Source organism: Hippoglossus stenolepis, chromosome 15 (genome assembly GCF_022539355.2).
Source record: "Hippoglossus stenolepis isolate QCI-W04-F060 chromosome 15, HSTE1.2, whole genome shotgun sequence".
Classification (NCBI taxonomy): domain Eukaryota; kingdom Metazoa; phylum Chordata; class Actinopteri; order Pleuronectiformes; family Pleuronectidae; genus Hippoglossus; species Hippoglossus stenolepis.
This window is the reverse complement of record NC_061497.1, coordinates 22,439,592-22,463,283: the sequence shown is the minus strand read 5'-3', so window position 1 is coordinate 22,463,283 and position 23,692 is coordinate 22,439,592. Positions and strand designations below refer to the sequence as shown.

Genomic DNA, 23,692 nt, shown 5'->3' with positions numbered 1-23,692 from the left:
CCAGACTGAGGGACCTTACTGCACTTCATCACAGGGGTGGTTTGCCTGAACAAATGTCGGGCTTCCTGTGGGATGATTACACCTCCTCCACCTCATTGTTTGCCGTTTCTTTAATTGATTAACGGGATATCTTGGGAGTGTCCAGATTTGACAGAAGGACAAACTCTCACTGCTTCTTCACTATTGTTCGGACAAATGTTAATCTGCTTTCAGACTTAGTCCAGAACATTTCCCTGAAAGTCAGTGGCTCTATGAACTTTAATGGAAAATTCTGGCGTGTTGATGACGGACATGAGAGCTTTTGGTTATCAGGGTCGACACTGGACGTGATTTCTGCAGCAGAGTTTAGACGTCACTCTTTCTGCTGCAAGGAAACAAGTCGGACCCGGAACAATCTCCTGCTGCTTCTTCATGAGCAAAAGGAAAACACTGGAAAATGTCCAGATCCGAATCTTCTGGACATTTACCAGTGTTCATGTGTCAGAGAACTTTTGAGTCGTTCAAGTTTTCTTCCTCTGATGCACGTTTAAGATAATAAGACAAAAGTCACACATTATAAGTCACACAGCGATCTGTACAACAAGTTCCTGTTTTGATTTATGGGCCATCTGGAGACTTTCCCCAACAAAGTATTAGAGAACGGAATCAGCTGTTGAGACCGTGACGCATGAAGTGCAAGTGGGAACATTTTTATTTCAGCATGTTTCCTCGTTTCAGTGGGAATATCAGTCTCCTGGCACATGTGGAAGGAGTCCAGGGAAACAGAGAAAGACAGGCAGACAGACGGCAGCACTAACCATGAACACACATCAGCCCTGTCACCGAACTCGTCTGAGAGAAACCTAGAAATGACAGTGTGAGCGAGTGAGTGTGTGACCAAGACAGAAAAGTTCAGACAGACTCTGCTCCTGCAAATGTGACTGTGCAGCGGTTACATATAAATAACTGCAGTGTTTTCTTTGTGCCACTCACCAGATCCTTCTGAGCGCCCGTCGCTGCCTATGAGCGGGACAGTAATGGCTGCCGTGGCGACGCCGTCAGTGGGCATGGTGGTGTAGACGACAGGCAGCGACTGCACCACCACGGGGATGGTCTGCAGCTGGCCCACCTTGCTGGGCATGCTCACCGAGGGGATGGTGTGGATGACGTGCAGGATCTGCTGGCCCCCGGCGCCCTGCGTGGCCAGGATGGAGCCCGGAGACAGGACCTAGGAGCGGGGAGACAACGAGGGGAGGCGTGTGATTGGTTGCTCTAACAACAGCTTCACGACAGTGGAGGAGAAGGGAGGTTGTCGTTACCATGGAGCCTATCGACTGTACCGCAGAGGGGATCGACGTGGCGGTCATGCTGTGGTGAGTCATGATGCTGCAGGGCGCGGGGTTGACCGTGGTGCTCGTCGTGGAGGCGGGCAGCGAGGAGGAGCGGGGTTTGTTGAGGGACAGGTCGACGGGCTCGGTCTGGTCCTCAGCGGGGCACGGCTCGGGCGAGGACGGCTCCGTCTTGCAAACCGGCGACTCGGTCTTCACCTTCAGGTCTGTCGGCTGCGGGCAGTCGACGAATGCATCCGCCTGCTGGAAAGAATGAGAGAGAATTGAAATATGAAACAAATCTTCATGACAGATTCAGACCAAAGAACAATTTTATCCAGTTCCGCGCCTGAAAACAATCGATTCTTCTGTGGCCCACGTTTCAAGTTTCGTGGAAATACGTTAGAATCAAACAAACCACTTGTCAGAGGGAACCAGCTCAACACTGTACATGTTATATATATTTTAATTGAGTTTAATTGACAAATATTTGCAGGCAGATGTTTCTATGCTGATTTCATACTTTATATAATTTGCACGGGACTCTTTCCTACTACGACCTAGTTTTTCTCCTCTCGCCTCCTCAGAGGAACGAGGCGCCGCATTTGCCACCACAGCCGGCGAGAAGCTCGGCTGCCATGTAGCTCCAATGTGCCGCGGGAACAATGGCCGCTGTGTGGGACACTGGAGGGGGGTGGTGGGGGGGGGGACAGATAGAGGAGCGCTGGACGGGCATAGAGAGAGACTGGTACAGATGGAAAGAGAGAGAGAGACAGGAGGAGTGGAGTGAGAGAGGGAGCAGCAGTGCAGGAGTTGGCCCTCGTCCAGGGGAGCTGAGCCCGGCTGTGGGCGAGGAGGCGAGGGTGGAGACGACGCTACGCCCTTTTATCAGGTCGCACGGTTCAGATGGCGGCGGTGGACGCAAATACGGTAAACACCCTTCTGCAGTCAGCCATCATTACACGTGCAAATAACCACCGTTAAAGGAGCACGCCGCTGGTTTGGGTGCATCGGAGGTCGCAACACGTGACATTTGGTGCGTTGGGAGAATTATTTTTGTCAACGAAAAACCATTAGTGTCGGAAGAGTTAATCCAACTGTGGCCACAAGGGGGTCGGCATGCAGGTGAAAGGATGCACAACAACCAAAACACCCCTGGATTGTGTGCATAGTGTTTATTATTCTATATTTAACATAATACAAATAAAGAGAAATAGATCCTGCACCAAAGGAAATGGAAAGAAAAGGAAACAAATAAAGACACAGAACTTGGCTGAAGGAAGGAAGAAAGGAAAGGAAATGAGAGGGATGAGAAGGTAAAGAAAGGAACAAGAAGGAGAGGAATGAAAAAGCAGAGAAACGAGAAGGAAAGGAATCAAAAGGAACAAGAAGAAAGGAAAGGAAAGGAAGCAGGGCTGTAACGTTGGTACTGAGGTACGGCCTTAGAAAAAAAAAATGAAGAAAGAAAAAACAGAAAATAAAATGAAGTGTGAAAGAAGAGAGGGAGTGGGTGAGGCGGAGAGAGGAGAGAACGAGACGATAGAGAAAGAGAGTGGGTGGGAAAGGCCTAGGGTTGCCATGGAAACTGGGAGCTATCAGCTGACTCCATGTTTTCCACTCGTTCCCCACCCACCACCAACTCCCTTCCCCTCCCAGTCCCCTCGTCTTTCCATCCCCTTCTCCCCACCCTCTCCTCGCCCCCCCCTTTCTCCCAGGTGAAAAAATATGGAGTGATAGTGACTCGCTCTCTCGACCACACCCCTTTCACCTTTCTCTCCCACACACCCCCCACCTCTCCCTCCAGCATCACTCGCTCTTTACAGTCGGCCACACCTTTGTTTCTTTCCACCCACTCTATCCGGTCTACTTCTGTCAGACTGAAGCCACGGCTCTCGACAAGGAGACGAGACTGAAATGTAGAAAAATAAAAAAGAGAAGAAGCTCCAGCTCTGATCGGAGAGACAGAGCGAGGGGAGGAAGGAAAGAGGGAAAGTTTCTGATTCGAGCTCAGACTGATGAGATGAAAGAGGACGATGTGTAAGCAGCTCATTACTCAGTGGAGGAAGAAAGCTCCAGACTCTTCATGCTGAATCACAGATGCTAATTTGGTGCCGAGACGCGAGGACACATCCGCCTCCGTATCAGGAGCAGGATTATTTTTAAGTTTGGCCTTTTGGAAGAAGTGATGATAGCGAAATTTAACTTTATTCTGTGGATTTCAAGGAGAAAAAAGTTAAGTTAGACACGTGATGAGTTCTGGTTCAGATTCACAGTGAAGAATGAAACATTGACTTTAGGTCGTTCTCTGACCGGAGAGTCTGAAGCTTCACGTGTTTGTTCCATGGTCTCATTTGATCTGGTTTGTTCTGGTTTCACGTTGTAACTTAGGGACTAAAGAATTCTGTCTGACACACGTACGTCCTGTCGTCATCACCTACGTGGGCGGAGTCCACCTATACTTGACTCTGATTGGTTTGTAGACGTGGGTGTGTTGTCAGTCTTTCTGTTTGAATGGAGAACATGAATGAAGCTCTTCATCTGGTTGCCATGGTAACATCATGATGGTATTACACCCAGCATCAGCACCTCCAGTACTCCACAGTACTACAGTACTTTCTTCTTCTATTGTTTAAAAGCAGTTTTTCATAATTGCACCTGACTATCATCATTAGAATTATAATCATAATTTCTACACTTATGAAACCACATTCAAATCTGCTGTATCCTGATTTTTATTTGGATCTGCACAGCCTCATATTTGTCCACTAAATATCCCGGAGTTGTTTCATCAAGATCCATAAAATATTCTCTGGGAAATTGGTGAATTCTCAAGACACACCCCACGAGAAAATGATTATATAAAAACAGATCCGCCCCCAAATTTTTTACGAGATCTTTCATGTCCCATCCTGCCGCCAAATTTCATGCAAATCTGTTGGGTTTGTTTTTGTGTAATCTTGCTGACACAGAAACAGAGAGCGGTGAAGACACAAGCTCGGGGGGGCAGAGGTGAAAACCAACAGGCCTTTTAATCCTGTATCCTCCGGTTTTTAAAGATCCCAGTTTGGACGTATAATTAAAAGGTGAAGCCGCCGTGTGCGAACAACCGAGTGATGATGAGGTGACGGGTGGGTCTTCACCGTTTGTCTCTGGAAGACGTCTCAGAGCAGAAAATGAACTCGTTCACTCGGGCGTCACCTCCATCATCTTCGCCGATCGGAGCCGCAGACCTCGCTGGATAAAAGAAGGGAGGGGCCGGGGAGCCAGGTGCACTAACACACACACACGTGCACTAACATGAACGCACGCCGGAGGAAGAGAAAACCGGAGGAGGAAGCTGGCACGGAGAAAAATGCGACTTCGCTGTCGGCTCATTACTCAAAGAGCTTTCCAGAGAAAGTAGTTGTTGGCTCCAGCATCGAGATTCTTTATTGTCATTAAACGGCTGCACACGATGACACCACAACATTTACACGTCCGTCAAAAGTCAAGTCCTCACAAGCCGTGATTTATTAAAGTAATATATATATATAATCCATTTGATTTGTCAACTGTTGTCAAGTTCAATTTACACAAATTATAAATGCCTATTGGGTTTATTTGTTCAAACATCTTTGTTGCTGTTGGCAATTTTAATAATTTGACTGACTTTAATGTATTTTAAATTTTTGATTACTGGAGAAAATAATGAGCAGATTAATTCATAATGAAAAGTTCGGCGACATCTCAACAAACTACGACAGTAAAATCCTCCTTTTACATGAATACGTGTGTAAAAATAACCTGCTAATACAAAAAGTAGGATAATTTGTATCTGTTTATACTTTAGATTCAAGATTCAAGTACAATTCATGTACAATTTCCTGACATACTTTTACTAAAGTAAAAAACAGTATTTCTACATTGTTATATTTGTACTTCTACTTTAGTAAAAGATCTAAATACTTCCTCCACCGCTGCTTATTTAATTTCTGGGAATCTATAAAGTTCAAGTTAGTTGTTAGTACTTTAGAAATGCTTTGCAGTCTGTGTTAAAGTCAGAGTGGAGCTGTGAGTGTTTCCTGATCCCAGTCTCCAGTCGTGGTATTTATACATCCACACCTCTTCCTCTGCACCCGAGCTCCAGTCACGTCTCTGTGAATCAGACGGTGGCACGAGGCCATAAAATAACCGTCTCTGAAAACAATCACAACAATCTGCCAAGACTCAATTCACTTTTACACAATAAAACCTGCTCTGTGAACGCAGCACGGTGAAGAGCAGAGACCCTGCCTGGGCTCCAGACGTGTTGCCGCGGTTGTTGCCGTGGTTGTTGCCGGAGCACGCCGCTCGGCTCCGACATTAAATGGGTCACCCAGTCTTCGCCTCGCAATTAATTCATGTGATCTCCGAGTTCAATGGAAGCAGGAAGCAGCTGTGAGCGCGGCGGCGAGAAGACGAGGAAGATGTGGAGACGTCCAGAGGTAGAAACACGCCTCGGCCACAGTGAGATCATGTGACCACAGACGTGTGATTACAGCAGGATGTGTAGAACATGTGACTAAAGACAGAGAAGCTGCTTTGTCCTGTTTCTCTTATTTCATCCCAAAACAGCCACAAACAAAACCCCAAAGTGAAGCCAAGTCATCTGGATCGCCCCCTGGTGGCTGGCTGCAGTAGCTATAGGTCACAAACCCGCCTCCTCCACGTTAGTGAATGGGATCAACTCATACACGTTGAATAAAGGTGGTTCCTCTCATCAAACTGATGTATGTGCATCATGCTTCTCATACGTTTGGTTTTAATTAGCTACTTGATGTTATTAAAAACGAGCTCCACTCAAAGATCGCAGACGGCAAACTTTTATCATAACTATTTATGTAACATTTATAAGTGAAGGCGCGTTGTCAATTATTCTGCTGAGTCTGTCGGCACCGGAGTCGACAAACCAGCCACAGACACATAAATCTCCGATGACAGGTTACATGAAAAGTTTGGCGGACGACGGCGGCTCCAGTTCCAAATTACAGTTTATCGATGTGATGTTTCTTCACCGAGTTTTAGTTTCTATTGAAAGTCATGATCTCATTTTTATCCTGATTTTGATTCGGCTGCTGTTTTATTCTTACAAACTTCAGTTATTGATCTTTTTTTAATCATTTCTTTTACAGTCTGATGATTTTATGACGTCACTGTTGTAATAGATACCAGAGAATAAAGATTATTATTATAAATGAACATTTTTTCCAGGGTTTCTTACATATAGCTACAGATGACATGCTGGAACTTACCCACAAGCCCTTGCTGTAACAGATGAATTATTCCAAGGGAAAGACCAAGGGAACCAAGTTCAAATCTGCAGATTCTCTCGGCCACTGCGGACATCTGTACCTCGTCGCGTCTCTTTAACTCTATTCTTCCAAACATGACACAGCAGACAAGATCGTGATCCCTTACAGGTTCTTCAGGTCGTGAGAAAGAACTAAACGGTGGAAATGCAAACAGGTCCTGAGCTAAACTGACGAGTATATTGGGAAGAATCGGAGCCAAGTCACTGCCCAAACTGAGTCAGGTCACAACAGAAGGCACTGAAGTCACAGTGGGTGAAAACCTCCTTCCACCTGACGGGCCATAGGTCTGGAGGTCACACACACACACACACACACACACACACACACACACACACACACACACACACACACACACACACACACACACACACACACACACACACACACACACACACACACACACACACACACACACACACACAAGGTGACGGGAGGATGGAGGGACAACGAGGGAGGTATAGGGAGGAGGAGAAGGAGAAAATGATGACGGGATGGAGGAGAGAGATAAAGACGGAGGCATTGATTTGTTGGGAATGTGTGTGTGTGTGTTAAATGTAAATGTGTATGTGTTGTGTGAGCATGTGTGTGTGTGTGTGTGTGCACTGGAGGAGAGAGAGTGTGAAGGCAGATACAGACGACATAATAAAGACAGAGGGAAAAACAACAGCTGGGGGAGATATTAACCACGAAGCACGCGCCCCGCCTATCACACACACACACACGCACACACACACACTCACACTCACACTCACACTCACCCACACACACCCACACACACACACACACACACACACACACACACACACACTCCACCTCTTGCAGCCTGACCCGCCCAGAGAAGCACCAACTTCCCCCGCCCTGCGTTAAGCGGTAAGTCTACTCCTCTCCTCTCTACCCCACCTGTTAGCTCGCTGATCCCAGCACGGTGTGAACATCCACGTCTCCCTCGGCCCCCGTGTCACCTAAGAGGAGTCACCAGTGTTGATTTCCTGGGTGCTAAGTAACTTGCTTGTCCCGAGCACCCGCACAGGACGAGCAGAGTCTAAGACCATAAAGCTGAATCTGCTGTGAGTGTTAACAGCAGCGACATCAGGTTTCATCCCCGATTGACAGAAAAATCCATCTTCAGACGCAAGATACGTTTCAGGGTTTTTACTTAAAAGGTTCAAACACTTTTGAAATCGGCATAAAATGTAATATTAGTAGAAAAATAGGTTTAGAGAGGAATCCTGGACGTCTACTGGACTCCTGCAGGTTCAATTTAATACGTTTTAAGACCATGATGAGTGAAGTGAAGTTATATCCCTGGAAATATCACATTATCTCTAAAACTACAGACAGAGACAGGATCATTGTCTTTCCCACAGACGAGACGAGAGGACTGACATTAAACACACTGACAAACTAGAAAGTCTAAATGCCGACAAAAGTTAATTTCTCTTCAGCCTCATAATCCTGATTCTGAAGCACAATTGAAGTTTAGACTTTGTTAGACTCTGCAGAAACCTAACTTTGACTGAGTGGTTATAACAGAAGATCTAACTTCAGATCAAATGTAAAAACACATGTAGATACACAGCATGACGTCAGTGACACAGCTGGATCTGGACTAATTCTCACTTACAATTACCTTTAAAATAATAAATAATCCTTTATTTATCTTCCTTTCCTACATTGTCCTCATTTGAGGCTCCGCACATTCTGACAACTTCTCACGAAAACCAAATAAAAACCCTGTTTCTCTTCAACATGTTTCGGTTTCATCTGTTTTCTTCTTGTTATGAACAAACATGTTTATAACAAAGCTTTTGACAAATGGAAGAGAAAATGTGGCGGAACGAGCTCGACAGGAGGCGGATTCAGACGCCTTTTGTTTTCAATTCCCAAGAAGAGGTTTTTACATCACCGGACTGGTACTTGTGTGTTTAATCAGAATTATGATGAATACAAATCCAATCAAAACTTCTCTCTTCACCTGTGCTTAATTTATCCTACGTTTCCGAGCAGCTCGGCCTGAACATGCCTCCAGCGCAGAGATGGAATAAACTGTACAGGAACATGTGGATTGTCAGCTGACACCATCTAGAAATTCCTGTAGAGCATCTCTTTAAAATCTGTTTCCACGTAAACCAGCTGAGCCAACGGCACAATCAGTTTTCCTGAGAATAAAACATCTCTGCTGACAAAAACACATCCAGTGTCCGAATAACCAGCTTCTAAAAAGGGACTGAGATTTAAAAAAGGGTTAAAATGAAAACTGTGGATTCTCGAAAACGTCCCTCCTGCTTCAGGGAGGGGAAACAAGAAACTGTCTGTTGACCCTTCGTGGTTTTCCCAAATCATCACTTTTAACAAATGGAAAAACCACAAATACTTTGGCGCCGTCGTCCTGGCAGCGGAAACTTTCAACACCCAGAGATGCTCGGCACAGACAACGCCGGCGCCCAGCGACACCTCGGCTGCCCGACTCGGGAAACAGACTATTTATGTTGGAGCGAGGTGGATTTATTTCACCAGGGGCGGAACGTGTTTTACTAACGTCGTTATTTTAGAAACGAAGAGATGGGCGACGTTCAAGGTGAAGCGGTGATGACAGGGAAAACTGTGCGCAACAGTAAATGTGCAGTGAAACGTCCGGTGAAGCTTGTTAACACTCAAACTTTGTATCTGCAGTTAAATGTCACTTTCAGACACGATAACAAGACATTTTAATGAATATATTAAAAATATCTGAGTAGGATTTTAAATGTTCTGCTGAAAACTGGTGATTCTTTCTTCACAAATCGAGGAAAAATGGTCGAAGTGCAGCAATTTAAATCAGGTAATTTCACCCAAATTCAACACATTATTTTCTGTAATGGTTTGTATTCATATAGCTCTTTACAAGTCGATCACTCAAAGCCACATTCACACACTCACACTCTTCACATCTGCTTTTTATTTCCCACATTTTCTTTTTCGCCTTTGATTCCTGTATGTTTCTATGTCTGTTCTGTTTTATAATCAGTTTCCTGTGTTTTCTTTCTGCGTGTTACTGTCTCCGCTTCTATTTATATATAATTACTAATTTTTTCTCACCCAACAGGTGATATTTCTTTATCTTAAAGTGTAAACTTATAAATATCTTGTGTGTTTCCTCAGCTTCACTGGGATTAACGCATCCTGAGCACGACGCCTCCGAGCACACGAAGACTTTCAGGTGAAATAAGATTTAAAACAATAAATTACTTTGAGACGTGACCTCCGCTTCGTCTCTTTTGTTGTTGCCTCAGTCGGATTAATTCACCGAGTGTCACCATTGTTTACGTTGTGTTAAGCCTCTGGTGACGGTCGGGAGGAGTCGACCCTCGCCTGCTGCCGAGTGGATAAACATCCAGATCCTCCTCGTGCACGCAGAGCACACAGACATGCATGTGATCGGTGCTGCTCACACACGAAGCAGGAAAAAGCCAGTAGATTGTGTGACGAGCCTCAGAGTCGAGTTACGTTCAGAAAGAAACGTTCCAAACGGCTCATATCTGGAAGATGAGGTGAAAGGTCGACCATCACAGAGAAGCTACTCTGCAGTTGGTTGCTTAGTTACATCAAATACTATATCAGCTAAGAGCAGGAATTTCTTTTCTCTAAGCGAAGACGAGGGGGAACTGTTACAACGCTGGTGGTCAAGTCATGTGACTGACGAGAACCAATCAGGAGGCAAATGTGATTGTTTCTGCTCGTCAAGACTAAAAAGTTAAACTAAAACTGGGGCTGTGTTTCCAAATGAATGAATTTATAAATCCTCCGATATGAGCCTTTCACAGACATTCAAGTATCTGGGTTTATGTTTGAAGTTATTAAAAACTTTTATTTAACAAAATAAACTGCGTTTATTACACCCTAACATCAGTATCGGCCCTAAAAATTAAAAGCACCGGACTTGCTCTATTGCAAACGTCTCCAGATGAAGAATCCGTCGTGTATTAACATCATCTCAAAACATGATCTATCATCAATATGAAACATCAGCAGATTTAATAGACTGGAGATAACTCAGATCAGCACACACACAGACACACACACACACACTGACACACACACAGCTGCTGTTTTCTACTTCCTGAACACTTCACGCTGCAGGAAGTGGAACTGCCAACGATGACATCATCATCCTGCACCAGCAGAGGAAACTGCACCCGTCCAATATCTGCAATATACTCGTCTTTTTTCCTCACATCATCCCCCTCTCTCTTTCTCTCTGTAACCCAAAAATTGTGAATGTGCTGTCCTCTGAATGGACTGAACACACACAAACACACACTCACACAACCACACCACACGCACGTAAACACACACTCACACGACACACACAATGGGGAACACTAGTGCTCGCAAAGCCCTCCTGGCAAAAGCACAGTAAATAGGCCCCTAACCTCTTATGTCCCATGCTCCTTCTCACACACACACACACACACACACACACACACACACACACACACACACACACACACACACACACACACACACACACACACACACACACACACACACACACACACACACACACACAGGGAGTAATAGAGTTGTGTGTGCATTTGTGTATGTGTGTGTATGTGTTGTGGACGGTCTTTGTGCATGACTGCTCCTGTTTGCCGGAGGACAACTGACTTGTTTATGTGCATACATCAGTGACACATACACACACACACACACACACACACACACACACACACACACACACACACAAGTACACATATGCACAGAGGACCTCATTGTGTGTTTGTGTTTCTATTTGTGTGCATGTGTGTGTGTGTCTGTGAGGGAGAGAGCTAGAGAGAGAGAGAGAGAGAGAGACATTTCAGGGCTATTCACTGCACTGTGCTGGCAGGTATTCAGAGTGTGTGTGTGTGTGTGTGTGTGTGTGTGTGTGTGTGTGTGTGTGTGTGTGTGTGTGTGTGTGTGTGTGTGTGTGTGTGTGTGTGTGTGTTTTGGCTCAAGTGGTGAATTAGAAAAGGGAGAGATAGAGTGAGAAGGGGGCAGGGAGGGGGTGAGAGAGGTAGAGAAACAGAGAGAGAGCGAGAGAGAGAGAGAGAGAGAGGGGAGGGAGGCTTGGAAAGGTGGAGGAGGAAGAGGAGAAGGAGGAGGAAGGGGTGTGACTGTGTGTATATATGGGGGGTCAGGCTAGCACAGTCTTTTCGGCAACTCCCGCCAGAGCCGCGGTTGCCATGGTGACGGGGCGAGCGGAAGCAGAGCCTCCCTCGACATATCCTATTAGGGCGAGAGAGAGAGAGAGAGAGACAGCGGGGAAAGAAAGAGAAGAGAGAGGAGAGAAAGACACGGGAGAGGAGGAAGAGGAGAAGCTGGAGAAGAAGAGTGGCGGGAAGGAGAGATGACATCAAATATGTGTGTGTGTAGTTGCATGTGTGTGTTTGTTGTGGGGAAAAACAAGAGAAAGTTTTAACTTTTGCTTGAAAGCCGTAACGAGGAGGCTGAATGACCTTTGACCTCGTTCTGACACTGAAGCGAAACTTTGAACCAGTCTTTTCATCCTCTCCTCTTTCTTCTCCTCGTTCTTCTCCTCCCTCCAAATCGTTCTTATATCACTTTAACACAAGTTTTTAAAACTCGGGTCAACCCCGACATAAGAAGGCGTTTGACTCCGTTCACTCTCTCCCAGGTTAGAGCTTCTGTCCGTGTCCCTCGTGTCTCCATGTGAGACATGAGACAAACTTTCTACTTAACATTCTCTACTCTACTATTTCCTCTGCAGCTCTATTCAGTCTGTCCACAGGGAGTTAGCTCCCGTGCAGGAGTTGTTATTGTGGGTCAACGCTGTAGTTTGCAGTTTGGATACGAGCATGAAATCAGAGAAGAACCTGCAGATAAACATTTTAACCGAGGTTATGTTTCTATCTGTTTATTTGTTGTTCAGCAGGATTACGCAGACTCTAAAGGACGGATCACTATGAAACTCGGTGTCAGGATGAGGGACGGGTCGGTTAAGAGCCTGTTACATTTTGGTGTGGATCCGGTTTAGGGTGCTGATCCAGGAAGTATGTTTCTCTTCCTTTAAAATTGTGAGATATCATTTTCTCAAGGGGACTCTCTGCATGAGCTCTACTGAGTGACATTGATATTTAACTAACTTTAAAAAGTAAAAAATGTAAAATGTCTCTGGTTCCAGCTTCTTAGTTGTTTAGATTTGCTTCTTCAAAGTTTATCAAATATTTTGAGGTTTAAGATGTGAAGATTGGAGAAGATACAGTATTTGAGAAACCTGATCACCTGTAGTTGCAATTTTTATATATATTACACAAGAAAAAGAATACGTAGAGTAAATATGATTTGTTTTCAGTCTTTGGATGAGTTGGACAAAACAAAACTAAAAGTGATAATAATTAATTAACGTTGAGAGAAGACGTGTAACATGTGACATGTGAACACCAGAGGGATCAGCTTCCTGGAGACTTTATCTTTGGACAGGAAACTCCACTCCCCTACAGAGGTGTGGTCAGCGTGCACACGCACACGCACACACACACACACACACACACACACACACACACACCCTCTGCTTAATGATGCCTTACGCAACACTACTCCACCCAGCCCCCACCCTCCACTAACCCAAACCACACCATGCCACAAACACAAATGCGAATACACACACACACACACACACACACACACACACACACACACACACACACACACACACACACACACACACACACACACACACACACACACACACACACACACACACACACACACACACACACACACACACACACACACGAGGCCCCACCACTCCCCTCCCCCCGACCTCGGCCCTCACAGCCTCATGTGAACATACTAACGTAACACTGCTTTTTTTTTTTCTCCTGTGAAACGAGAGATGTTTTCAAAAATGTGAAATTATATTTTCTGACAGCAGGTGAACACCAGTTTCCTTCTCATCCTGCGACATTGTGCCTCAGCTCGACGGTGAACTTTCTGTGGCGATCAGTTGTTTCAGTATCAAGCAAAATAAAGAATCAGGTGAAACAATAGTGACTGGAAACATAAACCTTCAAAGAAATATGTGAATATTTTCCTCCTGCAAAGTAAAAGTTGTCATCTCCCACTTACAATCTTCAAATCCTTGTTTTTTTCATATTTAGAAATGGTAATTTAACAATACAAAAGTTACCTGCTACTGTTACTTTGTGAAAGAGCCTCAACATAACAGCTACTTTACTCATTGGTGTCATTTGAGTGAATGGAAGTATGTGGATTATCAATAAAAGAGGACCAAGGATTGAGCCTTGGGGAACTCCACAGTAAATAGGCTATTAGAGTGAGTGCCAAGTAGTTTCTGTCATGGAAACAGAGACAAATTGGAAATGGTGTCTTAGTCTTGACTGACCAGTGTCACGTCTGGACAGGTATGATGACATTTTGTGTACGTTTCCTCGACAATAGAAGTTTTGCAAATGTCTAAGATGTGGTCTAAACAAAAAAAGACACAACAGAGGAGCAAACCTGAACTGATCTGTAAAACCAGTCACATGTTCCACGTTGTTCAGACAAACATTAAAGTGCGGAGCGGCACAAGCCGGCCTGATAAAATCGTAATGATCCACATTATTACTTATATTATACGACAAATCCGAATAATAAACTCATTAATCAAAGGTGCTGGTATCGCTGTTTATTCCCCTGAAGATAAACGAGTCCAAACAGTCACGTGTTCAAATGTATCTCATGGAGGAAGTGTTTTTTATTTTCATTTTATTATTATATCAGTCTCATTCAAAAGGTGTCAGACGGATTGTTTCACTGTCATAAACTATTATTCATTTACCATTTAATTATTTCTCTGTGGAATCAGAGTTCATAAAAACTGAGATTTTAGACTAATCCCCAAACACACAAGTCTAAACTCCGAGATTTAAGCTAAATCAAGACACGATGAGACTCAGAAACAACGAAACCTCCATTGGCTGCAAAGATCAATGTTACTTTTATCGCTTTTCCTCTCTGCAGCTCGTTTTCTATTGGTCCAATTTGTTAGATCTCATCAATCATTGAGCCTTGGAGCACAACTTGTGTACGATCACAACTTGTGTACTTAAAAGCCCTAAAGGTTACACTGACATTACACAAAGACGTACGATTCCACACATGAAGATTAGCTGAGAATGACAAACGGCTCATTTCCTTCCTTCATGTGACTCAAACTTCACCTTTACCTCCATCCCCCCCTCCCCCCCCCGAACACACACCCTCCCTGCCAATAGAGCCAGATCTGCCTTTCCAACAATCTCACACTCAGGTTGTGAATAACTCTCACAGGCTGAAAGATCCTCTTCAGGTGGCGTCACAAAAGCCCCGCACATCCCTTCCAGTCAAGGTAACAGGATAATAAACACCTTCTGCTGTTGCCATGCCTTCGCCGTGGGTCCAGCCATCGGGCTGACGTCCTGCTCTTTTTTCTCTACAATTACGAAAAGGGGCCACATCGCTCGGAGTGACAGGTGCTTGGCTAACGAACCGCAAACAAGCATTTGTCACGATGACGGACATTTCCCCCCCCCAAAGCCTCTCTAATGATTTCCAGAGTGCACGGCTCAGGCGGAGGAATACACCTGGAATAATCACACAGAAAATGTATTTTTATATTTGTATGAATACACAGGACCTATAATTAAACCACTACTGGAATAACAAATTGCACTTTTGGATTAAGCATCATATTTTAAATAAAACCTGGTTTTAGTCTTGGTGCATTTATTCTGTCCAACCTTTCTCTGTGATTTTGGTTTCGTACAGTTTCTCTGCCTGATAGCATTGTTAGCTTTCCTAATGAAAACCAAAGGGAGCGGCGGCTAGCCTCACGGCAGAGGACAAAAATGGACAGCAGTCATAATCCTGGAGTGCAGCCCGTCGTTATCTGCACGTCCACACCCTCGCCACCTCTCCACCTTCCCTCGTATCTCCCCTCTCTCTCCATCTGCGTTCTGTCATCATGCCTCCTCGCCACCAAATCCTTTCTATTTCTCTCCCTATCTCCTCCTCCTCCTCCTCCTCCTCCTCCTCCCTCGGTGCTTTTCTACACTTCCTACAGCTTCCTCACTCCATACCTCACCCATCCTCCACCCATCCAGCTGACAACACCCTTCCCCTCTCAGCTCAGTATGTAGGCTGGGCTAATGGTTTCTATACGGCGCCTGTGACTGTGACAGGCCTCACCGTATCATTACGGCTCACACCCTTTATTCTATACCCTCCTCAGTCTCCGATAATAACAGTGTACGTGGAGCGACTCATCGTCTTAACGCTGGCGCTGGGAAATTCAGAGGTGCGGCAACGATAACCGACAACTACAGTGAAGTTGTGAATGTTTCTGCTGCTTTTAAATGTTCGTTCACATCAGATTCAAAAGCTTTTTCTTCTGCGTCTTCGTGTGTGCGATCAGGTCAAACTTGGAAAATGCCCCAAAAATACATAAGTAAATGTGATTTGCAGAATATTTTTATTATTATATATATATATATTATTATTATTTACTAATGAGAAAACCTCTGTTGACCCTTTAGATTCATCACAGGATCCAGTGTCAGGGTCTCAAGCCTGAGGTTGATAACCACTGGTTAATATCATCAACTTTCATGAAGACAAAAATCTAAATATATACTATATTATATATTATATTAACTAAGTGAAGTATGGTAAAAAAAAAAAAGAAATGTGCGCCATGAAAATATAAAGAAAGAAAGAAGCATGAGGCTTTAATCTAATTTAACTGTGACCACAAACATAGAGTTTAATCCCAATTTACTGTATTTGTCAGCAATGAAATGAATGTGCTTACTGTAAATTGGTTTGGATAAAATCAATTTCATGTAATATAATAAAAAAGAGGTCTGGCATTCTTTGACATGTGACTAATAAAAGAAACTAGCCAACGAAGATACGACAATACTAGAATAAAACCCCTGGTAGAGCTCATACGTCATCAAGGTTTAACAATCTCCTTAAATCCAATAAAGCTGCACCAAATTACACATCCTCACATATCTCAGTCCTCATTTTCATTGAGTTTTATTAATTATTCTCAGGGAAGTCAAATAAAAATATCGAAAAATATCAACCCGACAACACAATGTTAAAGAAACTGAAAGAAAATCCTGGATCTGCAACAAGATTTTCTGGATTCCTCCCTGAGCCAAATCACATTCTTCCACCAAGTTCAGTGGAAATCCATTCATTTGTTTGTGCGTAGTTCTGCTTACAAACAAACAAACAAGTGGTGGAGATAATAAGAATTAGGCTTTTATATAATTGAATTATGATAACAAACAGCGCAACAAACTAAGCCAAACAAAGTTAAATACCAACATGTAATGTAATCAAAGAATAGGAAGGTGTGACACGTAATAATATCTGCAGCGAGGAACCACCACCACACGCAGAATGTAAACAACAAAGATATTATATAGATACCTATATAAAGGCTTTTGCTATGAAGTAATCGTGTTTTTTTGGCATATTCTGAATAACATTCGTGTGTAAATCCGTTCATTAACTGTCCTCATGGTAGAAAACTGTTCTATCAGCGAATAAACAGTGTAAGTAAACATTTGGATTTGATTATCTGCTACGATTTGAACTGACTAAATAGTGAAGGTCACAAAAAACAAATATCTCTGGGAAATCAGGTGGATTTGTTCCCATGAGAACAAACACAGTCAAATCTGAGAAAATAAGAAACAGCGACTCCTTCACTTTATAGAAACTCCCTGATTCGGTGTGAATCATAAAACTGCTCTACACGTTTTATGTATTTGCAGAAAGCTCGGACAGAGATGGTTTCGATCCTGAGTCCAGGCGGCGTGCAGGGCGACCCCGGCAGGAGTTTGGTTTCAGGAGGAGCCTTTCTCCTCCCAATGATTCACGCAGCCTGTTGTCAGCGACCTCTGACCTCCGACCTCGCCGCTATTTGTTTCATGGCGCTCGTTCTACTTTATTTGCTCCCTGAAAGTCCATCAGGATAAAAACGAGCAAAAGGTCAACGTTGGCCGCTTGAAAATGCAAAACCCGCAAAATGTCAACACACTTCAGCGGCGCGAGAGCAAAGTGTTTTGTCGGTGACGTTGTACGGTGGCGTGCGGCAGGACTACCTGCTCCCGCTCGGCCCGCTGCCTCGTTTCCCTGACATCACGCTGACAGAGTGGAGTCATCATGATCTTAATATATCCTGTCATCTTTATATATCCACAGAGGCCGGGCAGAGGTCACAGGTTTGTTTTCTGCTCTGAGCTGCTTCACTTCACGTTCACACACTTCATTTGAAATCATTCACTGCAGCTGGAATCGAAACGCTGGAGTTTTAAAACCAAGAACATGTTAGTTCCGTGTCACGTGCGACCTCAGGTCCATACTAACACGCCTGAGAAGGACTTTTCAAGTACTGGGCGGGGGGGGTTTCGTCTCCTGGAGCGACGGCGAGGTGGAACTCTTACTGACAGGAAACGTTAGCATGACTGATAAGAACCAATCAGGGAGTCGGAGGCATCTTTGATTCCAAAAGTCTCAGTTTCTGTCCGTCCAGAGGAAAGTAATAATGATAATATCCAAACTGTATTTCTATAGCACTAATCGAAAAAGGAAAATGACGCAAAAACTAAAGAATATATTTTAAACCACCATTAAAACCAGTTAAACAATGATTTAAAAACAGATAAAGTGCTGAGAAGAACTAATCTCCTCAGACAAGGAGTTTCAGAGCCTCGGGCCCTGATGGTATCAGCGGGTCAACCTGAGTTACCACCTTTGACTTTTAGGAACAACTAACAAGTGTTGGAAGATCTTAGATTACGGTTTGAAGCAGAGAGAAGAAACAACCCCTGAGTTTTCAAAATAAAACAGGTCCAGCTGCCTCGTGTATCCGACGGGAGCCTCTGTTGTGAAGGTCCTCAGAAATAAAACCACTACTGTCCACAAGAGGCAAAAGTCAAGGAGAAGAAGAAGAGGACAAAGAAGGAGGAGTGGACGAAGATGAAGAAGATGATGTAAATAGACGCTGAAGAAGAGGACGAAGAAGAAGAGGACAAAGAAGAAGAGGAAGAGGAAGAAAATGTAGAAAAGGACAAAGAATGAGGAGAGGACGAAGATGAAGAAGAGGACAATGAAGAGGAAGATGAAGAAAAAGAGGATGAAGGAGAAGAAGAGATGTAATTGCCAACACTAGAATCTCACATGACCACTTTCCTTCCTTTCAAAAGCATCTGATGACTCTAACCTCTGTCCCCAAACTCCTCCTCTTCCTCGTCTCATCACCCACCATTCATCGACCAGTCCATCCCCCTCTCACTCTCACACGCCCCCCCACGTCAATTTCCCTCTTCCACTTCCTTCAATCAGCGCTTCACCCTCCGCTCTGCGCTCCGCCCACTAATCCACTCTCGTTTCCATCTCACTCTGTTCCTCCTCTTCATCAATCGCCCACATCCTCTGCTCTCATTTACAGGAAACTTCTCGCAGCTAATATCGTTTTCTAAAATGAAACTGTGAGGATGAAGCAACATATCTGCTGCGTCACTGTGAGGAATCATCTGTAATTATCTGTCAACGTGTGAGAAAAACATCCTGAGAATCTGACAGAAGGTCCTGAGTTCAGTTCAAGAGAATCTGCTCAGAAATAGTTCCGAAAAATAGGATTTAATTTCCCAGGGTAACAAAGAGACTGGTTTCATGTCTCAATACGCAGCTTTGGATTTATGTTTTCAATATTTCACTGCACACCTTCTATTCAAAGTCAAAAAGCCGAAGTTAATTGTGTGTTTTTTGTAAAAGGTTTTTTTGAAGAATGTCATTGTGTTGTTTGTGTGTCTCTCCGCAGGTTGTTGAAAAAAAACCAAATTACATTAAACTCAGTGGAGAGAAGAGGTGAGAAACAGCTGATGCAATTTAAATCTCAGTGATTTAATTGGAGTGTTTGTTGATCTGAAGCTCGGTGGAGAAACATCCCTTTCAAAAACAAACTGGATGTTCGGGAAGGAAAAACAGAAACTTAACTTTTCAGCAGAGTAAATATTTGGGAGTTTTCTCTCGCTGCAAATTCAAACTGCTGCTGAACCTCAGAACTACAAGAGGAAGATTAAATAGTAGTGGCTGCCATGTTTCCACTGAATATACGCCTCAGTGTAAAGATGTGAATTAACAAAGGTAAAACAATATATACCCTAAAACAGTTATAGATCCATGTCAGGCATCTGACAAGGTGTCAGAACTCATTCAAGCTGCGTTCACATACACAACAGCACCGCAGGAAAACTGTATCCTGATCCTCATCACTTCAAACATGCAGCAGAGCAAAATAATTCTCCTTTCTGAATATTTCCTAAAGCGATCGTGGCGACATGAGATAAAATGATAAGTCCACGGAAATCCTTCCTCGTTATTTAACAAGTCGTTATGTTTCCGCAGAGTTTCAGCATCTGATAACCTTCAGAAAGAACCAGAGACACTAACTCACCAGTGTCTGAAACAACCACGTGACGCAAGTGACGTCAAAATCTAACGACAGCGGCATCAATATCCTGGATATTTTAGCTTAAAGTTTGTAAAACTGAAGGAAGCAGAGACCCACTCGCTCTTGGTGTAGAATCTCAAGACGATGCTTATTCTAGATAATTAATCCTCAAGTGTCACGTTTGTCGTCTTGTTCTTCGTTGTGTTTATGATGATGACAGAACGAGGGTAATAATCCTTTGTCTCGGCACAAAACTGAAAAGAACTGAATCAAGTTGAATATCCTGTGATGGATATTTACAAATGGACAGATTGGGTAATAAATCTTTATCTTTTATTAATAGTGTCGATCATCTGTGAAATTAGACTAAATTAAAATGTTGTGCTGAAGCAGAATCATCTGTGGCATCAGTTGTTAAACTTGTGGCTTCCAGGTTCAGACTCGTCTTAATATTTGACAAATTGATCCCCAGAGTTAATCACTGACTAATTTGTTAAACCTCTCCGACGCCAAGAGGAGTCGTCACTTCCACATAAAATCCTGCGTGATCGAACACGTCCGATCCCGACTCCGCCTACCTGACGATCATCCACCCATCTGTCGGTCACACCTCCGGCCTCCTCACCCACGCATCCTCCACCCAAATCAATCAGCCAATCACATCCCTCCATCCCTCCCTCTCCTCCCACTCACCGTGCACTCCATCTCCTCCGGCTCCGGTTTGATCTGTACGGACGGCATGTCTGTCTCCTCCTTTTCCTCCTTTCCTTTCTTCCTCTTCCTCACAGACTTGGCCGCCACTTCCTCTCGCTCCTCCTCGCCCACTTCCGCCTCCTCCTCCTCCTCCTGCGGCGGCCGAGGCCTGGTCACCGGCTCCTCCTTCTCCTTCGCCTCCTCCTCTTCCTGGACTGCAGGTGGCGGAGGTGATGACGATGGCGGCGGCGGCGGCGGCGGCTGTTGTTGTTGTTGTTGTTGTTGTTGTTGTTTCCGGGTCAGGGGGCTCTGCTTGGCCGGGCTCCTCTGCTTCTTCTGGGCGCCGCCGGCATTCTTCTTCTGCTTAGGACTCAACTGGCACTGAGGAGGAGGAGAAGAAGAAGAAGAAGGTGAGAGGAGGTAGAGAAGAGGAGAAGGGAGGGGGGTGGAGGTAAGGAAGGAGATGAGAGGAGAGGTGATAAAGGGGGTAGTTCAGGGGGAGGGGTGGAATTGCAGAGTGGGAAGAAGGGGGGGAGGAAAGAGTGAGAGGAAGGTGTTTAAAAAGGAAAGGCCAAAACTTCCAGGCGAGGGGGGAGAGGCCGGGCGGGGGATTTGTTGAAAGGATTTGAAGAGAATTAGAAGTAAAGAGGGATGGGGGGGTGGAAGAAGGAAGGAAGCAGGAAAATGTAAAAAAGAGAAGAGGAAGTGGGAGAGGAAGCAGGGCAGGAAACGACGAGTTCAGAGATAGGAAGCATTACCTCTCTTCTGAAGGGGAGCTACAGAAAAAACCTCTAAAAAACAAAATCTGCCGAGAGGTGGTGGAGGAGTGAGAAACACACACTCTGATTTAAAGAGAGAGAGAAACATGAAGATAGAGAGAAGAGGCAGAGGAGGAAGAGAGACAAAGGCCTGATCCTGAGGCTGCCACTGAGGGAATGAGAGAAATAACAGAAAGAGAGAGAGAGAGAGAGAGAGAGAGAGAAGGGAGGAGAAGCCGTGAGCTGACCCCTCCCTCCCTTTCAGCGGCAGGCAGGCGGACACACCCTATTCTGGAAGCTGAGCGAGAGACACACGCACACACACACATAGAGAGAGAGAGAGAGAGGGGGGGGAGAGGGAGTGCCATGGAAGAGGGAGTCAACACACACTTCTAGTAACACAACACACCCTCTTCTCTCTCTTCTTCTTCTTCTCTGGCTCCATTTTCTGTGCACGTCCACTTCCTCCCTCACACGTTCAACATTTTTGTTGAGATAAAACTCTGCAGGAACTTAGTTACAGCGTCGTTAAAAGAGCGCCGGGATGTAAATCATCAACTCTTGAGGGTTTCCTCTGAATCTCATCGCAGAGAACTTGACCTAAATGTGTCGTGAGGATCAGCCAACGCCGACAAAACAACACAAACCAGTAGACGACTGGAGCCGATATCAGAACCCGAGGATCAATACTCGTGTCCTTCTTTCATTTCACGAAAGAAACTTGAGTTTTTCGAACATTAAACGTCGTTGAAATACAAGAATTTTGGCCAAATAAGTTGGAGAAATTGCCAAAATTATGATTTGAATGAAAAAGAACATTTAAGAATCTGCTAGTCGACAGATTTAGAACCAAAAGAGTTAAAGTTCAATGGACAACACCAGTTTAGTTTATAGAAAACTTTTAGCTTTAAATCTATCTGATCTATATAAGTTTTAAAGATATAGATAATTTAAAGATAATAACATAAGAGCTGTTTTGGTCTTTATAAGATTCCTAATCAATAAATACATTGAATTAGATCAATACATATCAATAACAGCATGGGTTAGATATTGAATTAAGCTATTTCTGGTTTTGGCTGCAAATAAAAACGTTAAAATGACAGAAAACGGAAAAGTTCTGAAACTCCGGAGTGAAAATGATTTCTTTGACAAACTCATACAACAGATATTGAAAATAGTTAAATACATAATAAACAATATTAGTGAGTTAAAGTTGTAAAATCTTCATTTTCATGTTGTAGTTTCTGCCCGACAGTATTTTCAGTTTAAACCACGAGGAAGTGACTCTTTATTGACATGTCTATAAACTTTGACTGTTCCTGTATTAAAACACACTGACTCATGTGTCTTCATCTGCAGTTTAATTCACTTCTCATGAGTGGAAGTTATAAAAAAATACGACTTCCCCTTCAACCTCTTTGTTGTGTTTTATTTCCCTGCGGAGCTCCGTTGATGATATCGTCTGCGTCGACATTTCAGATAAATTGTATTTTTGTTGTTTAACCACAGAAAATCAGTTTGTTGGATTTATGTCTCTACTTGAGTTAAATACCAGCGAAACAACGAATAAACACAAACTTGTTTCATCATCGTCGTCGTCTCACAATGAAACTGATTCTCAGATACACAAAACCCACTTCTCCACATCCTGTCTGCACCATCGACCCACCACCGCACAACCCCACTGCTTTATGGGAAATGTAGAGCAGCTGGTTCTATGAGTAATAACTGTCTGTGTGCATCTGTTAAATTAATCCTGACTAAATATAATAGAGTCCAGTGAACTCACAACTGTGTCGTAGTTTAAATCAAGTAAAGTGTTTCCCAGTAAAAGTAAGAGCGGGCGGGGAAACCATACAGATGATATTCATAATAATAATAATAATATAAGGACTTTTATATGTTTTAATTGTACAGCTTAACTTCCACTAAACAAAGTTATGTACAAAAGGAGAAAACAACAATAACATTTTCAGTAAGAGTTTATATTATTATTAAAAGTGATAATAGTCTTGAAGTAAATGTACTCAAGAGAAGTTTCCCTCAGACAATTTATTCAAACGTGTTTTAATCTTGTCTTTAAATTTAACTTATTATTATTAT

At 43.8% G+C, this 23,692-nt stretch overlaps 1 protein-coding gene across 5 annotated transcripts in view; it reads right to left on the bottom strand.

The window, feature by feature from the left end:
- klf8 (Kruppel-like factor 8) overlaps positions 1-23,692 on the bottom strand; it is a 57,684-nt gene that overhangs the window by 7,080 nt on the left and 26,912 nt on the right. The window contains exons 1-5 of one of the 5 annotated variants that reach the window (XM_047343614.1): positions 21,996-22,438; positions 20,829-21,209; positions 1,299-1,568; positions 973-1,207; positions 798-842 (exon numbers count right to left, since the gene is read on the bottom strand). In XM_047343614.1, the coding sequence (XP_047199570.1) occupies positions 798-842; positions 973-1,207; positions 1,299-1,568; positions 20,829-21,209; positions 21,996-22,031 (967 nt within the window). In that variant the 5' untranslated portion in view covers positions 22,032-22,438. Of the gene's footprint in view, positions 1-797; positions 843-972; positions 1,208-1,298; positions 1,572-20,828; positions 21,210-21,995; positions 22,439-23,692 lie in introns of those variants that run through there. The other 4 variants (XM_035177831.2, XM_035177833.2, XM_047343616.1 and 1 more) reach the window with 4 other exon arrangements.